Source organism: Lithobates pipiens, unplaced genomic scaffold (assembly GCF_037356315.1).
Source record: "Lithobates pipiens isolate NorthernLeopardFrog02 unplaced genomic scaffold, aLitPip1_a1.2 Scaffold_13, whole genome shotgun sequence".
Taxonomy (NCBI): Eukaryota; Metazoa; Chordata; class Amphibia; order Anura; family Ranidae; genus Lithobates; species Lithobates pipiens.
In genome coordinates, this window is record NW_027507718.1 from 184,447,380 (window position 1) to 184,468,246 (window position 20,867).

A 20,867-nucleotide genomic window follows, 5' to 3' on the forward strand; every position below is an offset into this window, starting at 1 on the left:
GATAAAAATTCCAGGAAGCGAATAGGTCTAGCAAAAAAACTTTTGTTTCAGCAGAGCTTAAGACAAGAAATCCAACCGACACAAACATAAAATTGAAGCATGCTGGGTAGAGGAGCTGGTTTACAAATGTATCCGTTTGTCAGTGTGCCCAACGCCTGTAAGCTGAGGTAGGTGGACTGTTTTTGAAATCCTGTGTCCCTCAATAGATTGAGAAGAAGTAAAAACGAATGACTGGGTCTAGCTATTAACAGAAAACAATTCACAGACATGGGTGCAAGGACTGTTTATTGATCATTTTATTAATGACAAACATGTTTAAAACAAATCAAAGGGAGAGGAAAACAAAACAAAAGAAAAAAAAAGACACTGTGCTAGCACAAGCATTCCTGGGTACTTAAAATCCTGAATAACTGCTACAGGAAAACAGAAATCTAGCTAGCTGATGCTGTTAAGTCAGTGAAAGAGTGATATCATGTTAAACATTCACCAATAAACTGGACTTCTATGCAGGAAATTTTTCTAGATAAACATCTATTTAAACTACTTAGAATGCAGTGCAAGGTAAGGGAAAAAAAAATAAAAAATTAAAAAGAGCCCTTCGGCAACATTTAGAAAATAAAAGAGTCCATATCTTGCAGGAAGGAAGGTGGCCAGAGTCATGTTTAGCGTGCACAAAGAATGCAACGACAACAGTGTGATTTGATCAGTGATTACAACAGTTCAGAACTGGCACACCAATGAAATATTACCTAACAGTGTATAAACTGAAAAGGTTTATATTGTATACCAGCCAAACTGAACCAAATTCAGTAGAACCTATATGGTTTAAGACAAACTCCTAAAATGTTTAGGGGAAAAAATTGTAAACAGGGTTTGCTAGGAGGAAAAGTAGTAAAAGTGGGTTTGCAAAATAACTGCAAGTTTTTTTTGTTTTTACACAGGCTTTTAGGGCCAGTGAAAGCAAGGTCAAATAACTGTAGCCAACCTCATTTTATAAATCCTTAAACTAAATCTATATATGGAATTCTACAGCGCCAAACAAATTTGGATTGTTTCTCTCTCTTAAAACATCTTAAGTTGTGTGCACTGGAGCTGAATGGACAAAGGGTGAGCCTGGCCTGTACTGACCTAAGGCGAAGTCCATTCACACACCACCTCTCTAAAAGCACCAGATGTGCTTCCAGCCATACAGTGACTGTAGACCACCTTCCACACTGCCTGCATTCCTGTTTGCTTTTCAACCAGTTTCAAAATCTATTGCAAAGAACTTGACTTTCAAACCTATATAATCCCCAGTTTCCACTACTAGATCCATTTCTGGGAGGGGAAGTTGTAGCAGGCTAGCTTGTCTTTCCTTGACAGGTGGGTGCCGAAGGGCAGAGGAAACCCGTCCCTTTTTCAAAGCATACATTTTGCCTAAACAATGATTTATTTTATTGTTTGGAGTAGAGTCCAGACAGTAGCCAATCAAAGCATACAGAAAACACTGAAAAAACCCCTCTCCTTATGGGAGTTTGTATACTCCTTTGCTCTACTACACTGCTTTAGGAAAGAGAGGCTAGTCATCAAGTCATTTACTGCATCTTAAATCTGAAAGTCCTTGTTTGTGGCAACATTTCTGACTAGCCACATTAACCACAATGTCTTGCAGTACTCAGGTCCACCGCAACCAGCCGTTAAAAAAAAAAAAAAAAAAAAAAATTATCCAGCACTTATTTTCTCTAGAAGTTTTGTTAAAACCATCTAAGAGATCTAGAACCTTCAGGTAGAGGGGAATGGTGGAGTCCATCAGTTTCCCAGTCAAAGCCGGTTTGAAAATCAAACCTACATCTCAAAGTTGACCTTGTTAGCTGGTAATACTGCATTATGTTCTGATCAACCTAGAAGAAATGCTGTTTACACTTAAAACAGACTTGCATGAGCATGTTAAAAAAAAAACAAAAAAAAAAAAACAACTCTGAGATAAGGAACTGTTTTCTGCCAGCTTTGATAAGATGGTTCTCAAGGAACACATGAACGAGCTGGAAAAAGTAAAAGCTGATTTCTCCAGCCCGTGACCAAGTTATGGTGGGCTAGAGAGGTCTAGATTGCTGTTCCAATGTGAGTAGCAGCATCTTGATGGCAATGGTTCCTCCCATTAACTACCTATTTCGTTGAGTGTATGTGGCTCCTCTGATGTTCAGCCACTTCTCCTATCGTTCTCCTCGCCTCAGTGTGCTTGCAGTGGTCTCGCTTGCTTTCGCTCTCTCGATTTTTTTGTATTTAATCCCTCTCGTTCCTCTCTCTCCTGTTGCTCTCACAGTGGTGCTTCAGTTTTAGCAGTGGAAAACAGGTATCCGTTTTATTTTTTTATTACTCAGAATAAAATGTGGATGAACTAAGTTCCACACAGGCTTAGCTCTTCTTCAACCTGCAAAGGGAGCAAAACAAAAAAATCCTTAGCAAAAAAAAACAAACAAAAAAAAAAACCACTAAAATATTGGTTATAAATTATGGCATTGACAAAATAAAACCATTGCTGATCCAATAAGGTGCTATTTGCTGACCCGTGTGGGTGGGTGTGTGTGTGTCGCAAATGACAGCACATGTACTGTGCTGTATGAAACGCTTTGAAAGGAACAGGATTATTTTTTTGGTTAAATGCTTTATTGATGAAATATTAGGCTTCCAATGAATAACTGAGCAGTGTTCAGCCCAACATGCTTTTACCAGGAAAAAACAGAATGGGAAGTCCATGTATCGCTGCCAGAACACATCGCTGTGTACTGTATGTAGCTGATGCTACACAGAATTTACACAGTTCAGACACATGGGTGCTAGTTTGGGCTAGCTTGGCTTAAATGAGCAACACAATAGTAAGCTGAAATGAGGTTCCATTTTGGATAGAGTAAGAGGGTAAAAAAAAAAAAAAAAAGACCACCATTTCCCATTAGGGAGATTTAAATTCACTTCCTGTCTTATAGCCAAAACAGGAAGGGAAAGAGAATCCCTCCAAAGTGGAGGAATCCCTGGATCTCCCCTCTTTTTCTACTCAAAAACCCAAGAGGACAAGTGGAGAAGGTGAATCTCCCTAATAGGGATACTGACATTAACCACTGGGCACTGAAACCCCCCTTCCTTAGCAGACAAATTTTCAGCTTTCTGTGCTCTCACACTTTGAATGACTATTACTCATGCAACACTGTACCCATATAAAATTCTTGTCTTTTTTTTAACACAAATAGAGCATTCTTTTTATGGTATTTAATCACCACTGGGTTTTTTATCTTTTGCGCTGTAAATCAAAAAAACAAAATTCAGTAAAAAAAAAAAAAAAAAAAAAAAATTGGATTTTTAGTACGCACCGTAAAATCCCTGTCATTCACCGACCGACAGTTCCTCTCTTAGGCATTGGGTTGTTAGCCCTATCACTAGGAGAATACTAGGCATTAGTTGTAACACTCAGAACTCTTAGTTCCGCCCAGGGGGTGGTCCCTTGGGTAACAAACCTCCCGTGTGCCAGACAGACCTCAGTACGTCAACCAGCAGTATAACAAAGAGAAAAAAAAAGGAGGGGCGGGTGCTGTGTCGGTCGGTGAATTGCAGAGAAGGATTTTACGGTGAGTACAAAAAATCCTATTTTCTCTTATATTTACCGACCAACACAGTGCCTCTCTTAGCCATTGGGACGTCCCCAAGCAGTGCCAAATGAGGGGTGGGAAAACAGCATAAAAACTTCATTCACCATGGCCAGTGGGAACTAGTGACACTTTACCCACAAAAAAAAAAAAAAACAGTGCGTGGAAAAAAACCACCACAAAAAAACAGGGTATCCTCAACAGGAGTGATTACCCAAAACCTCACCAAAACTGCGGAAGTAATGCAACAGTGCATTAACACAACAGTACTGTGCTTTTATCGAAAAACCAGGAAAAACAGAAAATATATATTTCATATTCAATTGCAACTATACGGCCGCCTGCAAAACTTTGCAGCCAAAACAGGCATCAGCCGATGCACTGACTTCTACCTTATAGAACTTGGTAAATGCGTGGACAGACGACCAGGTCACCGCTTTACACATCGGAGCGACAGAGGCTTGGTGTCAGAAGGCCCAAGACGTTCCGACTGCCCTTGTGGAGTGGACCTGTGACCGGAAAGGGGGGCACCTGCCCCTTCAAGGCGTAGGCTTGTACCACAATCTGTCTGATCCACCTAGAAATGGTGGCAGACGAGACCGCCATGCCTTTCTTTGGACCAGCCACCAAAACCAACAGTGAGTCTGACTTCTGAAAGGGAGCCGTGGCAAACGAATACACCTTTAGAGCCCGAACCACATCCAGAGCATGAAGGGCCACCTCCTTAGGGTGCTTCGGCTTAGGACACAGATGGTAAATACAATGTCCTCATTGATATGAAAAGCCAAGACCACTTTTGGTAGAAAAGACAGTTGCAGATGCAACACCACCTTATCCTTGTGGATAACCAGATAGGGTGACTTGCAAGACAAGGCCGCCAGTTCCAAAACCCTCATGGGCGATGTGATGGCCACTAGAAAGACCACTTTCTGGGAAAGTCAGCAGGGGAACCTCCCTGATATTTTCAAACGGCGGCTTTTGAAGCGCCGATAACACCAGGTTCAAATCCCAAGGGGGTAATGGTGAACACACCTGAGCGACTACATGTCGTACCCCCTGAACGAAGGTACTCACTAATGAGTGAGAAGCCAGGGGGGGGGGTCGCTGAAAAAAGACAGCAAAGGCTGAAATTTGCCCTTTAATGGTGCTTAACGCCAATTTCTGGTGTACTCCTTGCCGAAGAAACAGCAGGATCCTGGATATAGAAAAGGAGCGCGGATGCCACCTTTTCTCCTCACACATGGAGATGTATGCCTTCCAGGTACGATGGTATATCTTCCGGGAGGAAAATTTTCATGCCCTTAACATAGTTTAGATCACAGAGTCTGACAGACCCCGGTTCCTCAACACCTGGCTCTCAATAGCCATGCCATTAAAGCAGGATGGAGAATCGGACCTCGAGACAGAAGGTCCTCTTGCAACGGCAGTCGCCAGGAAGCGCCTGCCACCAGACGCACCAGGTCTGTAAATGGCCGACAGGGCCAATACGTGTCGCTCTGCCCACCAAAGTATGTGAGTGGCCTCCCGTGCAGCGGCTGAGCTTCTTGTTCCCCCTTGGTGATTGACGTGTGCCACCGCAGTGGCGTTGTCTGACTGGATCCTGACTGGATGCACTTGCAGTCTCATCGACCATGTGGAGAAGCACAGCCTGATCACTCTCAATTCCAGCAAATTGATTGGCAACTTGGATTCGTCCGTCAACCAGAGGCCCTGAGCCGAATGAACGCCCATCACTCCACCACAGCCGGATAGACTGGCATCCATTGTGATCACTGTCCATCTCAGAGGTAGGAATCATTTTCCTGACTGAATCACCAGTGACCTCAACCACCATATCAGTCTGACTGACTGGCTCACCTGGATCTGTCGATCCAGGGACAACTGAGATTTGTCCCATTTTGCCAAAATCTCCTTCTGCAGGACTCTGGTGTGGAACTGGGCATAAAGCACTGCCTTGAAGAAGGCTACCATGAGGCCCAGTACTCGCAAGCAAAAGCGGAGCGACGACCACTTGCGGTTCATCAGCAGTTTTACCGCGGATCTGAGAGTCTGCAGTTTGTCTGAAGGGAGAAACACTCTCGCTTCCATGGAATCCAGCAGCAAGCCTAGGTATTCCAAATGCTGGGTTGGTACGATCACCGACTTTTTTAGGTTCAACAGCCATCCAAATTCTTGCAGGGTCTGCATGATGATCGCCACATCCTCCTAATTCTGAGGCGGAAGATGCCCTCAGGAGGATATTGTCTAGGGATCCCACGTTGCCGTAGCAACGCCAAAACTGGAGCCAATACCTTGGTAAAGACTCAGGGGGCTGATGCCAGACCAAAAGGAAGAGCCACAAACTAGTAGTGGGCTTCCATGACTGCAAACCGCAGAAATTTTTGATGCTGAAGGCAGATGGGTATGTGCAGGTACGCATCCTCGATGTCTAAGGACGCCAGGGAGTCCCCTTGAGGGCGTACAGCGACTACTGAGCGAACCAATTCCATTCTGAACCTCTGCACTTTTACAAAGTGATTGAGGGCTTTTAGGTCCAAGATTGGATGTACCCCTTCCTTCTTGTGAACCACAAACAGCTTTGAGTAGAATCCCTGCAAGTGTTCCGATTCCGAAACCGGTACAATCACCCCGCGATTCAGCAAGTCCTTTACTGCCCCCAACAGGGCCTCCCGGCAAGCCGGGGATACGGGTATGCTGGAGGGGGAAGAATCTGTTTGGCGGCCAAGAGAGAAGCTATCTTGTAGCCGGTGGAAATCAGATCACAGACCCATTGGTCGGATAATCGGGAGGACCACCGGGCTGCAAACTCCCAAAGGCAACCCCACACGTGAGACATGGGTGGGGCAAACCTTCATGAGGTAGCACTTTTATTCGCAGGCTTGGTAAGCTTGTGGTTCCAGAGACGGTTTTGTCCGTCCGCGAATGTCCTGTCGGGCTGGGGAGGTTTTGTCGAAGTTCCGGGCAGATGAAAAAGCAGTTTGAGAGGAAAAGGAGGGCCCTTGCCTACGGCACGGCTCCTTAGCCTTCCTGGCTTGTGGGAATAAGGTACTCTTACAACCGGTGGCATTTTTTAATAATGGCATCCAAAGAGGCTCCAAAGAGCCGGTTGCAAAGGAAGGGAAGATCCATCAAGGCTTTTTTGGATGCCTGGTCAGCAGACCAGCATTTTAGCCAAATCAGACACCTCAGCACCACAGCTGACACTGAAGCCCTGGATAACAGAGGGAGAGTATCCAGGGCCGGGTCACAGACGTACTTAAGGCCTTGCACTAGTTGGTCTGCTAGTTCCACGCAGACAGGAGAAGCCTGTTGCTCTCCCAATTCACAGTGCAAAAGTTTTGCCCACTCAGTGTCTGCAACACAAGTGCGGATGCCAGTACTGGTCGCATAGCTGACCCCACAATCGTAAACAGGGAACGAGCCTCTGCCTTCCTGTCCGTGAGATCCTTGAATGCAGGAGTGCCCTCAACCGTGGTTACTTTATTTAACCTGGATACTGGGGGTCCACGACCGGAGGAGCCGACCATTTTTTGAGAAGGCTCTCCCCAAAAGGGTAACGCACCGCCATGTATTTGGGGACTGAAAAGGTCTGTTGCGGGCGACCCCATTCCTTGTAAATGAACTTGTCAAAATAAGTCAGATCTGGGAACACCTTAGGTGAACGTGCTGACTTGCGGGACCCAAAAGGGACCGGTACATCTTGGCAACGAACAAACTGAGGACCGCCATCAGGGTGTCCAGGGGCACTGCGCAGTCCGCAGGTGAACCGGTTGCAATTGCCTGGATTTCAGGGGACGAAACACCAGTTTCTGAAGCCATGCTGACCCTACCCTGTCTGCCACCCGAAGGGGACTTAGGACAGTGACAGTCCCACCCTCTTCCCTGTCGCTGGCTGAGGGGCTCTTTCCTGCCGGACTCACCACCCTGAGGAGTTCTGCGCTGTCCCACAAGTAGTGCCTGTAGTCAATTGAGTGCTCCCAAGTGCAGAGGAAACAAAAGCTGTGTTGGTGGCAGCCACCAGAAATAGCGCCAAACCGCTCTAGAAATGTGCTCAGGCTTCAATAAAATGCAGTGTCCAGTACAAAGGCAGAAAACGCAGGCAAAACGGCTGTGAGAGCACATGAGTCATGCTGCTGCAAGAGAACATTGAAAACGTTTTCGGGCTTCCAGAAAATGGCTGCCAGCATCCTGAATAGGAGATCACTGGGAAAATGGCCGCTGAAGCCCAGGAAGGCATGCTGCCCTCGCCCACACCTAAAATGGCCACCAGCAGCTCCATGAGGTACAGAAAGAAAAACTATGGCAGAGAACACAGAGCCGCACCAGACCCTCACAAGCACCTTCCAGGGGCATAAAACACAGGACCCAGGACACTGCTAGAGCCAGCCCTCCCATTCCAGGTGAGAGCCCACCAGAGAGCCCCTGTATATGCAGACATACACCGCTCAGCAGCCACATGCAGCATCCCCCCAGTGGAGGGAAGATAGGGACAGGGAGAGAAGAGAGGGAGGTGAGGGACCCCCGAATCGACCTCCCAGGGAATGCCCAGCTGCTCAGCCCCACCGAGGCAGGGAGAGCTGTACATACCAGTCCTGAAAAGCTGGGAGACATTCCATTGCAGAACCATTCACTGATGAGTACAGGGTGGCTGCTGGCCTCGGCCCACTGTGACGCAGACATCAGTAGCCCGGTCGTATGAGGGCCCCAGAGCATAAAAGCTCACAGACGAGGGGCGTGGCCTGGCCGAGCATTAAGATGGATGCATGAGAGAACCGCTCCTACCGCTGACTCTTATCAGCTTTATCGGTGAGATCCAGCAGCGAATACCGGCCAAAAAGATGGGGACGGCGTCCCGTAACGCCTAGACATCAAGATTCCGGTCTCCTCGAGGACATTCGGGAGGAAACACTCAAATAATCCCCGAAATGTTCCGTTCACAGAGAGGAAACATGGCGCCTTCCCGCCACGTCCACCCTCAGCCAGCTACACCGCCACGGTCGGATGCAATCCTGGTTTCGCGGGAGACTTCCCAGACAATCAACGTAAATCGAGAGTTGACCCCACAACAACCGGTCAGCATACAAAGGATACGTTGTCGGCCGTCATAGCAGACCTACGAGTCGACATCCATGCGCTCACGGAGTCCTGGAGGTAGAGAAAACAACACAACATGACAATGTGCTTCGCAAAGCCACTAGAAAGATCGATCACCACACACTTCAGCTGCGGGAGACAATGCCACATCAATGACCTTGATAATCGTGGCCGCCGCCACAACATAAGAATTAGAGGGTTGCCAGAAAGCATTGAACCAGACATCTTGGAACAAGAGGTAACGGCTCTCTAACTCTCTTCTGAACAGGCCTAGAGAAACTCGTATCGAAATGGAGAGAATACACAGGGCCTTACGCCCCAAAAGGCAAGGAGACTGACCCTCCTAGAGATATCTCCTGTATTGTAGACTACAGGCTTAAAGAGGAGATCCTACGACAAGCAAGGAGCCAACAACAGCTACAACACGGAGGTGCATCTATCCAAATATTTCAAGATTTGTCGTCCATCACGTTACAAAACCGCAGAGACCTGAAACCCTTGTTGGAAGTTTTACGTACACATGGCATACAGTACAGATGGAAATTTCCCTTTGGACTCTCTGCCACACATAGGGGGAAATCAGCAATGCTAAGATTGCCCGAAGACTTACGACACTTCTGTCGAACGCTCGACATTCCGCTAGTGGAAGTGCCTAATTGGTACGCAGACTTCTGCACCTATTCGACAAGACGATCACCTCCGCCGTCTGAAGAACAAATGGAAGTGCAGGAACCGAGACCCCGTAGGCGGCGATCAATTTCTAGTAACAGATCACGCTCCTCTCGTCACGGGGATAGACCCGGTTACAGTCCAGAAGAATCCCAACGCTCTCGAAGAGCTCGCAGAGACTATTGATCTGGAGATTGATGACATTTACTCCAGCAGTCCGATTGGGACTCACCTTACTCTGTACTATCGACTGGAGCTTTCAGGTACTCTACGTTTGACACAAGTTTGCTTCGCTTGTTTGGAGCGGGAATGTTTTACTTCATTCGGTTTGTTTGATTGCCTGCAGTTAACGGGACAAAAAAAATTTCTCGACTTTCGGAAATGACTACGCGACAGTTTACCGCCTGTCGATCACCACAACAATATGACAGCGGGTTTACTGTCCCAAAGAGGCCCTACTCCTACTTCCTGAATATCTTACCATGAACACACGGACGATAATTCGAACACTGAAATGGTCCACATATACCCAGCATATAACGATTTGAACTATACGTGTGGGACATAGATTTACCAGCGGTCTACACACGGATTGAAGAGACTTGCCTTCCGTCCCACTCCCAAGAGGTTCAGAAACTGTGAATCATCTGAGCAAATGTTTGAGAAGCCTTTCCGAAGTCAACCATATATCACCCAGTTTGTCGTTACGTTTATTACTGTCGGCATCCCTTCTCTATTGACCATTTTCGTAGGTTATTACTAGACCTTACAGGTATATATATTATATATGCTCAGCTATTTTCTAGGAAGCCGTTCAACATTGCTAATGCAGGAGACTATAGGATGGTAACCAGCAGATAGATCATAGCGTACCTCGATCGAATTTGCTGTTTTGAAAATAGATGGCAACTCACTAATATGGAGATTCTGTTTGGCCAACGACGCACTTCGAGTGAGGTAACTCTCAACGACTTTTACGACGATTTTGTTATCGGAATGCGATCTCAACTGGCTACCTTTAGAACCAACCCTAACTTACCCATCTTAACAGGGTCGATGGCCAAATTAGAATCTCCAGAATAAGCTCCAGATATCATATGAGTAAATACTCTAGTTGAATGTTGTTTTACAATAGTTTATAACCTTTGTTGTTAAACTGGACTATGTCGCTTATACTTAGTAACTCAAATGGGTCTTAGATCCAAATGGGGATTTAGATTTGAGGCTACTGGCTATAGGTTGGGTCAATGGGTCTATACGTCGGAGATAGAGATTCATCTTACATTATCAATAGGAAAGGGAGTACACTACCAATTCGGATTCGGCCGGTAAACGAATGGCTCGGCTTTAAATTGCTAATATACAGCGAAGCGGTCCCCTTTTCATACGCAATTGAATATATCTCGTCTCCGATACCTACCCTCATCGACATCTGTAAATGTGATTGTGAATGTGATTGATGCCATTTCTCCGATATCTTTCGAAGGGTCTATAATATTAGACTGGATTTATATGTGCCCCTACACAAGTCGCACCCTTTCATGATATAGCTGTTACACAATCTCCCCATAATATGTAGTGTTCGAGAGTTCAGCGGTAGTTTCACTGACTTTGAGATAAGAATATAGGTGTAGGGCCTTGGTCGACCCCCCAACGGTGCCGTGAGTGGATTCGTATAACTATTTACGGGTATGGATCCAGATCGCGTCACTGTAATTTTCTGGCCTATACTGACATAGTGTAGGTTAACATAATATTTCTCACTTTTACAACCTTTAACACAGTCCTATTAGCTCCAAATTGAATTTTCACCTCACAGTGTATACATACACACTTGTTTTATAGATCAAATTTTTCTATCAGTGTCCTAGTTTACGGAGGTAACATGACCTCCTCGGCTCAAACCCCTATTGCTCAACCGGCCACAGCAACGCCAGATCGAGATCTACAAATTAACTTTACATTGCTCAATGTTCGAGGACTCAACATCCCCCAAAAATGGTCGCAATTACTATACACCCTTAAAAAAAAAAAACACAGCATATCATATTTTTACAAGAGACTCACTTCCGAACATCTCCAAACTTTACAACCGACACTATCCCACAATTTATCATGCTACGACAGACAATTCCAAATCTAAAGGAGTTGCGATACTGATTTCCAAACACTGCCCACTGACAGTAACGGATATCAAACAAGATACACAGGGAAGATATCTTTTCATTAAAAGGTATCATACACAACAGACAGATTACCTTAGCGAACCTATACGCCCTGAACAAGAGACAAGTCGCGTTTTTCTGAGAGACACTTCATATCCTAACTGAATTTCAAGCTGGAATGCTCATAGGGGGGGATTTCAATGTGACTTTAAATCCAACCCAAGACTCATCCAACGGAACGTCATCCCTTCCATATAGAGCATTACGGGCCATTAAAACACAACTGCAAGAACTAACATTACACGACACTTGGCGTACACTCCACCCAAATGGTAGAGATTTCACCTTTTACTCAACCCCACACGACAAATACTTCCGTCTAGATTATTTTTTCATTTCCCAAAACGATTTGACGCTTGTTACCCACACATCCATAGAACCACTGATTATTTCGGACCACAATCCTATAGCCATGACATTAACCCTACCTTTTTCACGGACCCCGAGCCCGATTTGGCGACTGGACAACTCCCTACTGACATAGAAATAACACCGAAAATAGCCTCTCGTCTGTCGCAATATTTCCAAGAAAACACTGTAGGAGAAACTAAGCAGTCGAGCATCTGGGCGGCACATAAGTGTGTCTTGCGAGGGGAATTTATATCCGTAGCTGCACACAGACACAAACTTAGAAAAAAACACATGCAAGAGCTGTACGACAAGGTTTATAAACTAGAACGAATGCACAAGGCATCGATGGCACATAATACACTTTCCGATCTACTGCAGTCAAGGAACGAACTCAGACAGGAATTGATTAAAAGACTACAGCGGAAATATGTTCTCACGCAGAAGCCATTTTACGAATTTAGTAATAAATCAAGTAAACTACTGGCAAAAGCAATACAACGTAAGAAAGCAGCGGCAACTATACATAAAATCATAGATCCTCAGGGCACGACGCATGTAACATCTGATAGAATTGCCAAGCAATTCGTAAATTATTTTTCAAAACTTTACAATTTGGCCCCAGATGTCTCGACGGCTCAGGCTACCGACAGACAAAAATCAATATTTGATTTTCTCAAAAAATACGGGACTCCCCAGATAGATATAGACGACGTACAGACTTTAGACAGACAGATTACCATCGAAGAACTTAACTTAGCATTGAAACATGTGAGAAATGGACCCTCACGCTATTAAGTGTTAAACGTGAAGAAATAACTAAGTACGTATAAAAATGGAAAAATAGAAATTCTAACAATGTATAATCCACAGTGAAAGTAATACAAAAGTGCAAGTGTTGCTAAAAAATGCAGCGGGACAAAATAGTTAACACCAACTATCACATGAGAGTAAACAAAGTAAAGAGTCCTGCGCAAATCGTGCCACTGAAAAAATATGAATATATAAAAAATATTAGAAAAGTCAATAATCAAAATAAACACACCGATGTGTGAAAACAGTGAAAAGCAGGAGAAAAAACTGGACCAACTGTTCCAAAATAGATATATCCAGGCTCTCAGAACTCTCACCTCAAAGATGGAATAATCGGGCAAAGTACAATAACCCCAGAAGCTTCTCCTTTATTTCTCTCTATATAATGACCAAGGAATTGTAGATGAAGCCTGTAGTATATCCTTCTGCCACTAGAGGGCCATTTCCAACACTTGAATATAACACTGCAGCTTGTAATTCCGTGGTAAAGAGTTTAAACAGAACACAGAGGAGAGGGGGAGAGGGAGAGAGGGAGAAAAAGAGGGGACTCCGATCGTGTAGTGGTTCTGTGTTCTGTTTAAGCTCTTTACCACGGAATTACAAGCTGCAGTGTTATATTCAAGTGTTGGAAATGGCCCTCTAGTGGCAGAAGGATATACTACAGGCTTCATCTACAATTCCTTGGTCATTATATAGAGAGAAATAAAGGAGAAGCTTCTGGGGTTATTGTACTTTGCCCGATTATTCCATCTTTGAGGTGAGAGTTCTGAGAGCCTGGATATATCTATTTTGGAACAGTTGGTCCAGTTTTAGCATTGAAACAATTGGAACAACTGGGCAAAAGTCTGGGTCCGGACGGCCTGATTGTCTGCTATTACAAAACTTTTCAGGAGATACTTTCCCCACACCTTCTTAACACTTAATTCCCTTTCTCCCGCAGACCCAGTCAATAAAGATTTACTTGAAGCTCACATAACGTTGATTCCTAAACCCGGTAAAGATGACACCATTGTTTCGAATTATAGGCCCATCTCGCTTTTAAACGTAGATGTGAAATTATATGCCAAAATTCTAGCCAACCGACTCCTCAGGATTCTCCCACAAATAATATCCCTGGACCAAGTTGGCTTTGTCCCTGGAAGAGAGGCTAGGGACAATACTATAAAAGCACTACATATCCAACACTGGCTTACCAATAAGACAACAAAAAGGTTTTTTCCTATCGTTGGACGCGGAGAAGGTGTTCGACAGGGTGGCCTGGGACTATTTATCCGCTACATTACAAATGTTGGGGCTACCAACACACTTTCGGCAGATGGTAGCGACACTATATTCCTTCCCCACAGCTAAAATAAGGATTAATGGTTGCCTGTCGGACGCCTTCTCCGTGTCGAACGGAACTCGTCAAGGATGCCCACCATCGCTGCTAATTTTCACTCTTACCCTCGAACCCCTCCTACGAAAACTTAGAGAGAATGCTGATATAAAAGGCATTGATATCGGACATAAACAATATAAAATAGCGGCATATGCCGATGATATCCTCCTGTTTCTCTCAGACCCGTTAATTACATTACCGAACATATTAAAAGATTTCACGCTTTTCAACAAATTGTCCAATTTGCAAATTAACTTTTCAAAATCAAAAGCTCTTAACATTTCTCTCCCCTCGTCCACAGTAGATCTATGTAAACTAAACTTCCCATTTGGCTGGGAACCCAAAGCCCTGACATACCTAGGAATCCAACTGCCTACCTCTTTGGACAACCTTTACGACTTAAACTACAAACCCTTCCTACAGTCCCTACAAAGCGACCTTAACAACTGGACGAATGGCAAGTTCTCTTGGTTTGGCCGTATAGCCATCATAAAAATGAACATTCTACCCCGCATTTTATACATAATGCAGACTGTGCTGATTAAACTTCCTGCATTATTTTTCACAACATACAAAAGGTTATGCAGAAATTTTATCTGGGCCTCAAAATCTCCAAGAATAAGTTGGGATACAATGGCAATACCTAAAGCTTTAGGGGGTCTTAATTTACCAGACATTCGTAGATATCACTTAGCATGCCACCTTACAAGAATTATCGACTGGCACGTACACAAAGATACGAAAGATTGGATAAATCTAGAGGACTCATTCGACCCCATTCCCGTAATGCACTTACCATGGATCTCAGAGGGGAACACGCCAAAAGTTTATTCCACACACCCGCTCACAGGAGCATCTTTACAAGTGTTTAGGGACATAGCCACGCCATTACATTGGACTCCATCTCAGGGTCCGATGACTCCATTAACTAACAATCCAGATTTTCCTCCGGGGATATCCATACGAGATACGTCGGGAGATTCTAATAGGCCGATTCTGAGAGCCTCACAACTAGTTTTAAATGGTACTATCCTCTCATTTCGAGAGATATGTTCGTCCCTCCCCGACTATGATATTCCATTCTTTAAATTTTTACAACTCAGACACTTCTTCCAAAGTGCCATTCACATATCACACTGGAGTAGAAATCTGAACCCGTTCGAAACTTTGTGTGTGGGTACACCACCTCTCAAGCACCTCATTTCAGAGGTATACTCACTACTGTTCAGAGACCACAACTCCAAAGACCTGTTAGCGGTGCGCAACTGGGAGAGAGACCTAAACTTAGATCTCACGAACGGGGAGTGGGAATTGATCTTTCGTAACATTCATAAGAGCTCGGTTAACATATCTACTCAAGAAAACTCATAAAATTTTCGCGAGATGTACTGAACGCCGGACATTCTACATAAGTTCTTTCCCTCCGTTTCGCCATTATGCTGGCGATGCGGCCAAGAAACAGGAACTATACTACACATCTGGTGGGAGTGTACGCTAATTAAATCCTTTTGGGAAAAAATTCACAAAATAATCGCAGAAATCTCATCGCGAACGCTCAACTTCACGCCGATGCAATTTATGCTAAATTATGCTTCCACTCCACACATAAGTTTCAAGAACTCAATCATACCGCATCTGATAAATGCAGCTAAACAATGTGTCCCTCTTTTCTGGAGGACTACAACACCTCCAACGGTGGCAGACTGGACTACAAGGGTTGAAAAAATTTCTGAGATGGAACAATTAATCCATCAAGCTCACGACACCCCTTCTAAATACACTACATTATGGATGTGTTGGATAAACTATAGAACCTCCCCGCAATTCGGCGACCATAGTCGAATACCTTAAGCCCCTTCAAACATTATCCTCCTATTGGAGTAGTATTTTCCAGCACATGGAAATAAATACAATAGGAAATATATTTGTGGTTATTAGTACAAGACTACATTTATTTGGGTCTGAATGAATATATCCGAGTCTAGGGGAACATATATGTAAGGCGAATGCTCTGAAATGATAAAGTGTGTGTGACATCACCACTTAGGAGCACTTAGGAAAGCTTACCATAACTTGGACTACAACATACTACTTGAATGGATGTTTCCCTGCTCCCTCTGTACAGCAAGCTCCCGTAAGGGGTGCAGAGGTTGAGTTGGGAATATCTAATGGCGCACATTTCCATAGGCAGTCTCGCATAATACAGATATAATACTCATTACCAGCAGAATTAGATCTTGGCCTTACACATCTTACGGAGCTTCTATTATCATCGGTAGGAAGGTTGTAATATGGTTTAATATGACGATGTAATAGGACTTACACTGAATTCTTCTCCTTACTTCACGCTACTAAACTGTGTAAAAGGATATGATGACTATATACAGAGTGCTCTTATAATATGTTCACTGTATGTAAAAATTGTATTTTCATACTGTGTTCATTGTAATGATTTTTGCTTTTGAAATTACTTAATAAAAATTATATTGGGAAAAAAAAAAAAAAAAGCTCAAAGACCACCTCTGGAGCTGAGTTTTTGTCGTGGCCTGCCGAGCGCGTAGCTGCGGCCTGCACACGCTCGATGGCCGGACAGGGGAGACTACAAGGATAAGGGTATCCAGCCTGTCACCCAGCCGGCTGTTGATAGCAGATCACAGGATCATTCATCTTGTGCAAAAAGCCAAGCTTCTGCAAAAAAAGCACGGACCGATGGGCCCACAGGGTTCCTAGGTCCTTCTTCACTAGGCTAAATAAAACTGATGTCTGTCTGGCAGACGGGAGGGTTGTTACCCAAGGGACCGCCCCCCTGGGTGGAACTAAGAGTTCTGAGTGTTGTGTTACAACTAATGCCTAGTATTCTCCTAGTGATAGGGCTAACAACCCAATGGCTAAGAGAGGAGCTGTGTCGGTCAGTGAATATAAGAGAAAAAAAAATTGTTTCTGTTAAAATTTATGGCAGAGTATTTAGGGATGCACTGAAATTTCAGCCACCGAAACAGATCAGCTGAAAATGCCCTTTTCGGCAATTTGCCGAAAGAGAAAAACGGGCAATAATGGAGCCGAAAATGAGGCTGGGCCTGGGAGTTGCATGCACGAGCAATATTCTGGGAGGACACTCTCCCAGAATAAGCCGACCTCGCTGTAGCAGTCTTCCGGCTATGGCCCGGTCGGCAAGTGGTTAATAAAAACCTGACAGGAATACCCACTCACAACAGATACCATCATTGGGTAGATGCAACTAAGCAAATTAACAAATGTCAAAACTTTTTCAAATACTTACACATTAGTACTGTGACAGCCCAGTCACGCCTCCATGTTGATATGCACGTTCACCCTGGTAAGTAGAATCCTGCGATAACGCAACATCAATTTGTGACTTAAATTCATCACCAAGGTAGCTATCCTAAAGCAGGAACAGAAAAACATGCATGTTACCATTACCTGTTCACAACAGTACTTCTAATAAGCGAGCAAGACCTAAATACATTTGTGAGTTTAAATCAATACAACTTTAAGACAGAGTACAGGTACCGATACTTGGTAAAACATACCAGAAAATATAAATATGGAGGCTGCACTGCTCACCTTTTCTTCTAACATGTTGCCTGGCAGGCATTCTCATTACCTGTCTGATACTCTAAAGCACTGTCTAGGAACAATTACAGGAGATACAAAATTCAAATTTTTCTCCAATATTTGCAGCACACTTGTTCCAGGTCTGTGACTTGAGTATTGAAGCCAGGGGTAGTCAGGTAACTAGCCTGTTCAAAGTTGGCAATAACAACTGTTTCAGCCCTTGATATGCTAGATATTACTACTACTACACACACACAAACCAACAAAACCTAAATGAACTAGAGAGTCAAAGCTTGCCTAAAACAACCAGGTTGTAGCTGTGATTTTATCCAAATGTGTAAAAGCAAATACATGGTGGGTTGATAATGGCAACATCTTTCAGTGAGGTTTAAAAATAGTATTTTTACATCATACTTACCTGTAAAATCCTTTTCTTTGAGTACATCATGGGACACACAGAGTCAGGCTAATATTCATTACCTGCTGGCACGTCCCAGAGCAATAGCCTTGAGGGGAAAGAGACACCCTGCCAAACAATAGCCATCAGAACTTATAGGGCAGCTCACGGTATACTGCGTCCGAAAGTCAAATTATCAGCTGCTCAAACATTCACTTGATAAAATTGTGAACTATGCACTGAAGACCAGGTAGCAGCCTTACAAATCTGAGCCACAGATACCCAAATGGCAAAAAAAAGCCCAGGAGGTTCCTACACCTCTGGTAGAATGAGCTCTCACCCTAAAGGGAGGAGCTTTAGGTTTCAGACCATAGGCCTGAATGACCAATTGATGGACCCAATTGGCAATGGAAGCTGCCTACCCCTTCTTGGGTCCTTTTGGTAAAACAAAAAAAGTCTGATCCTTGGATCTCTGCTGAGCTAGACAGATAAACCTTGACTGCCCAGACAACTTCCAAAGAATGCAGCCGTCTTCTCCGCTGAATGAGGCTCAGAGAGAAAAGGCAAAATATCCTGATTTAAATGAAAGGCAGACACCACCTTTGGCAAAAAGGATGGAACAGATTGTAACACGCCTCTGTCATGGTGAAGCATCAAGTATGTTTCCCTGCATGATAGGGCTGCCAACTCCGACACCCTTCTAGCCGAGGTGATAGCCATCAGGAAGGCTAGATTGCATGAAAGCAAGGCTAATGGAATTTCCTTAATAGGTTCAAATGGTTGTTTCTGTAACAGACAGCACCAAGTTCAAGTCTCAAGGACACATAGGTGACCTAAGGGGGAAGGCAAGCGAGTTGCCCCTTGCATAAAAGGTTTGGATCAGTGAATGGGAGACTAAAGGCCTTTGGAAGAATACGGCTAGGGCCGAAACCTGACTTCTGATTGTACTCGAAGCCAATTTGATTTCCACAGCAGACTGTAGAAAAGAGAATTCTCTCAATCACATATTTCCGAGGATGTAATTTTCTGGCTTCACGCCAAGCAATATAAGTCTTCATAGTGACAGCTTTTCTAGCATTCACTAGAGTAGACATCGCTGGTCCCGAGATGCCAAGGTCCTTTAACACCCTGGCCATGCTGTCAAATTTGGAGACTGTAAATTGGAGTGGAATATAGGATCTTGAAACAGTAGATTGGGGGTGATGTGGAAGCATGTATGTCCCGTCTATAGTCAGTCTCACAATCTCCGGGAACCAGGGCATTCTGGGCCAGGTTGGTGCCACCAGAATGACTGAAACACCCTCTCTGAATCTTGTGCAAAAAATGTGGAATGAGAGGGATCAGAGGGAAAACAAACCAGGGAGTACTGGCTCCATGGAACCATCTGCTCCAATTGCCAGAGGATCTTTGAGACACAAACTGCTGTTGCTTGATGTTGAACCTGGATGCCAGTAGGTCAACCTCTGGCCATCCCAAACGTTGGCAAATTTCCAGGAACACCTCTGGGTGTAGGGACCATTTCCCCAGGCAGATCTGCTGGCGGCTGAGATAATCTGCCTTCCAGTTCTCTACTCCTGGAATATAGACTGCTAATATCATTGGCACATGTGCCTCTGCCCAGGCTAGAATGTGGTTTACCTCCTTCACAGCTGAACAACTCCTGATACCGCCTTGGTGGTTTATATAGGCCACTGCCATTGTATTGTCGGACTGAACCCTGATGGAGCAGTCCTGAAGCTCCACCATCCAGGACCGCAGAGCCAGACGTACTGCCCGTAATTCTAGGACGTTGATGGGCAGGGTCTGCTCTGTCCCTGACCATTTCCCCTGGGCCTGTTTAGGGTCACTCTCCAGCCTGAGAGACTGCCATCTGTAGTCCGTACTCTCCACGTTACCAGGAGAAAGGATTTTCCCTTTTTCAGGTTCTGATCCTGCAACCACCAGTTTAGGCTTAAGCATGCCTGAGGAAATATGCACATTGGATAATCCGGGGCCTTTCTTTCTCTGTTCCAAGCCGACAAAATGTCTTCTTGTAAAGGCCTGGAATGGAACTGGGCATAGGCACTGCCTTGGAGGAGGATACCATCCTCCCAATGGTGGGTTGTCTGGTGCCCCTTATCTGACGCACCTGATGCTGCAGGGAACAGATCCCTATTGGTGGCAAGAATACCCTTGCTTGGACCGTGTTTCTTTTCGATATTAATGACTCAGCCTACGCTTTTCAAATAACTCCCTGTGTATATTATGCTCTGTTCTAAAGCCTGTACTGATCTGTGAGCAGGATGTCGTCCAGATACCCAAGGATCCCTTGGGCCCTTGAAAGACCCAGTACTGCTGGAGCAACTCACGGCTGCCATGGGAGATAGGAAGGAGGAACACAACACCCGCTGGATGCAGTGGAATCTCTTCCGTTTTTCGGAAGAATATAGGGACTATATGTGAATCTTCCATTTGGAGACCGTCTGCCCTGCTGGAGTCCCACACCCTTCCCCCCTGGTCCCCCTGTTATGTCCGTCTGTCTGCCCCCTTCCTTTTCTCTGCTCTACAAATTTCCTTCATCTCCCCCCCCCCCCCTTTTCCTCTTTCTTGTTCCTTCTACCCTTCTACTTTTCGTATTAATGGAAAAATTCTTGTGATTGCCGGAACCTTCTGATAATAGTCCCAAATCTCCCTCAACAAAACATGGATGCCATTTAGAATACTCTGAGGGTACCCTACTCGTATGGGGGAGAGCCTCCCTTTACGGATAC

At 44.7% G+C, this 20,867-nt stretch overlaps 1 protein-coding gene across 1 annotated transcript in view; it reads right to left on the bottom strand.

The window, feature by feature from the left end:
* Positions 1 to 268: 268 nt before the first annotated feature.
* Positions 269 to 20,867, bottom strand: part of UPF1 (UPF1 RNA helicase and ATPase) — a 185,672-nt gene continuing 165,073 nt past the window's right edge. The window contains exons 23-24 of the mRNA XM_077475960.1: positions 17,425 to 17,547; positions 269 to 2,410 (exon numbers count right to left, since the gene is read on the bottom strand). Coding sequence (XP_077332086.1) covers positions 17,428 to 17,547 — 120 coding nt within the window. The 3' untranslated portion in view covers positions 269 to 2,410; positions 17,425 to 17,427. The remainder of the gene's footprint in view (positions 2,411 to 17,424; positions 17,548 to 20,867) is intronic.